The 1861-nt window shown below is 45.9% G+C and overlaps 1 protein-coding gene across 5 annotated transcripts in view; it reads right to left on the minus strand.

Annotated features, from left to right (window-relative positions):
• The window catches only part of Ick (intestinal cell kinase), a 62632-nt gene that overhangs the window by 10659 nt on the left and 50112 nt on the right, over window positions 1–1861 (minus strand). For all 5 annotated transcript variants that reach the window (XM_026778971.1, XM_013346410.2, XM_026778970.1 and 2 more), the window contains one exon: window positions 1053–1364. In XM_026778971.1, coding sequence (XP_026634772.1) covers window positions 1053–1364 — 312 coding nt within the window. The remainder of the gene's footprint in view (window positions 1–1052; window positions 1365–1861) is intronic.

Genomic DNA, 1861 nt, shown 5'->3' on the forward strand with positions numbered 1-1861 from the left:
TAGACCAGGCTGGTCTTGAACTCACAGAGATCCGCCTGCCTCTGCCTCCCGAGTGCTGGGATTAAAGGCGTGCGCCACCACCGCCCGGCTTCATCTTGCTTTCTTATACACCCCAGAATCACCAAGGGTGGGACCACATATAGTGGTCCCTCCCACATCAACCACTAATTAAAAAAAATACACCACAGGCTTGGGGCCACAGGCCAATATAATGGGGGTATTTTCTCACTTGAGGTTCGCTCTTCTCAACTAACTCTAGCTTGTATCAAACTGACATAAAATATGCTAGTACTATATATATTTTGATATTATATACTAGGTACTATTCTAAATTCTTCTCAAGTATTAACAAATTCATTCCTCAAAACATTTACATTAGGTAAACATTATAATTGTTTCTATTTAACGGGTGAGATATATGGGAGAAGCCAGGTAACTTACTTAAGGGTACCAAGCTGCTGAAGAGCAGAACTCTGGTTACAGAGTCCAGCTTGCTACCATTACTCCAGGTGCTAGCAGGAGTGTGTGATGGTTTGAACTAGAATGTCCATAGGCTCAGATGTTTGAGTACTGGGTCTCCAGTTGGTGGTGCTGTTTGGCTAAGGTTAGGACGTGTGCCCTAGCTGGAGGGAGTATGTCCCTGGGGTGGGCTTTGTGTTTTTAAAGTCATGCACCATCCCAGGGTGCTCTCTTTGCTTGGTGTCTGCAGCTCAGGAAGTGAGCCCTCCGCCTCCTGCCCCTACTGCCATGCCTTTGTTCTGCTGTCATGGGCTCTGGAACCATCAGCCCAAATAAACCCCTTCTCTAAGTCACCTTTGTCATGGTGTTTTTCAGAGCAACAGCAAAAGACCTAATACAGAACGGCACTGTTCATGGAAAAGGCAGAAACTGAATTCAGATTTTCTATCAAGGGCCTTCTCAAAATGCCATGGTACTGGGGAAATACATGTATAAGATTCCATGCACCGGAAAGGAAAATATTTCACACAATATTTGTAGCCAGAAGAGAATTAACTGAGACCATAGTTTCTTTGTGAACACGTGACACTTACTGGCTGAAGAGTCTTATTGTGGAGGGATGGGAAGAATGCTGGGCTTGGCTTGCCCTCCTGAAGATGGCTGAGCTGATCTGCCCTGGAAGCTTCGCCTTTGTAGGGGTACACAAAATGCTGAGGGGGCTGACTGGTTTGGTTTGGTCGCGAAGAAATCAGTGTATGTGCCTTGGGTGGGGGCTGGGCAGGAGGGGCTGGCTTGATGTGAGGAGGTGGGGCTGCCTTGTCTTGGACATCTTTCTGTGGTTTTCCTGAATCCCGTGTGATGCTGCCCAGTGGGTGTCCAATCTGGAAGTAAGGGTACCGAAGTGCCTGGAATGACAAATGGGGCATTAGAAGAAAAGTCCAGAAGGGACAGTAAACACCATCACGACCAATGGACTAGAGTGCACGTGGCCTGTTCACTACAGGCTCTTAGCCCCAACTTGCTATAAAATAATATGCTGTATTGGTGACCCCTTCTATTTGTCCATATCTGAGTTAATATAAAATTTACATATTAGTTGCAATACTTAAAACTATTTGGAAAAAGCAGATGGTATGAATCTGGGAATGGTGGGACATGCCCATAATCCTAGCACTCAGGAAAGCAAAGGCAGGAGGATCAGAAGTTAAAGGCTACACTTGGTCAAACAGAAAGTTCAGGCTGGATTGATTATATGTTAGGAGCCAATTTCCTCCTAAAATCATTGCAGGAACCATCACCCTGGGGAGTCTGCAGAGAACCCCACACCCATAATTGTGTTAGGAATCGTTCTATTGACAGAGCCTACCCCACACCCAAATTGGCAGATGGAGAGCTATCTGTT

The sequence above is a fragment of the Microtus ochrogaster genome, chromosome 5 (assembly GCF_000317375.1).
Source record: "Microtus ochrogaster isolate Prairie Vole_2 chromosome 5, MicOch1.0, whole genome shotgun sequence".
Classification (NCBI taxonomy): domain Eukaryota; kingdom Metazoa; phylum Chordata; class Mammalia; order Rodentia; family Cricetidae; genus Microtus; species Microtus ochrogaster.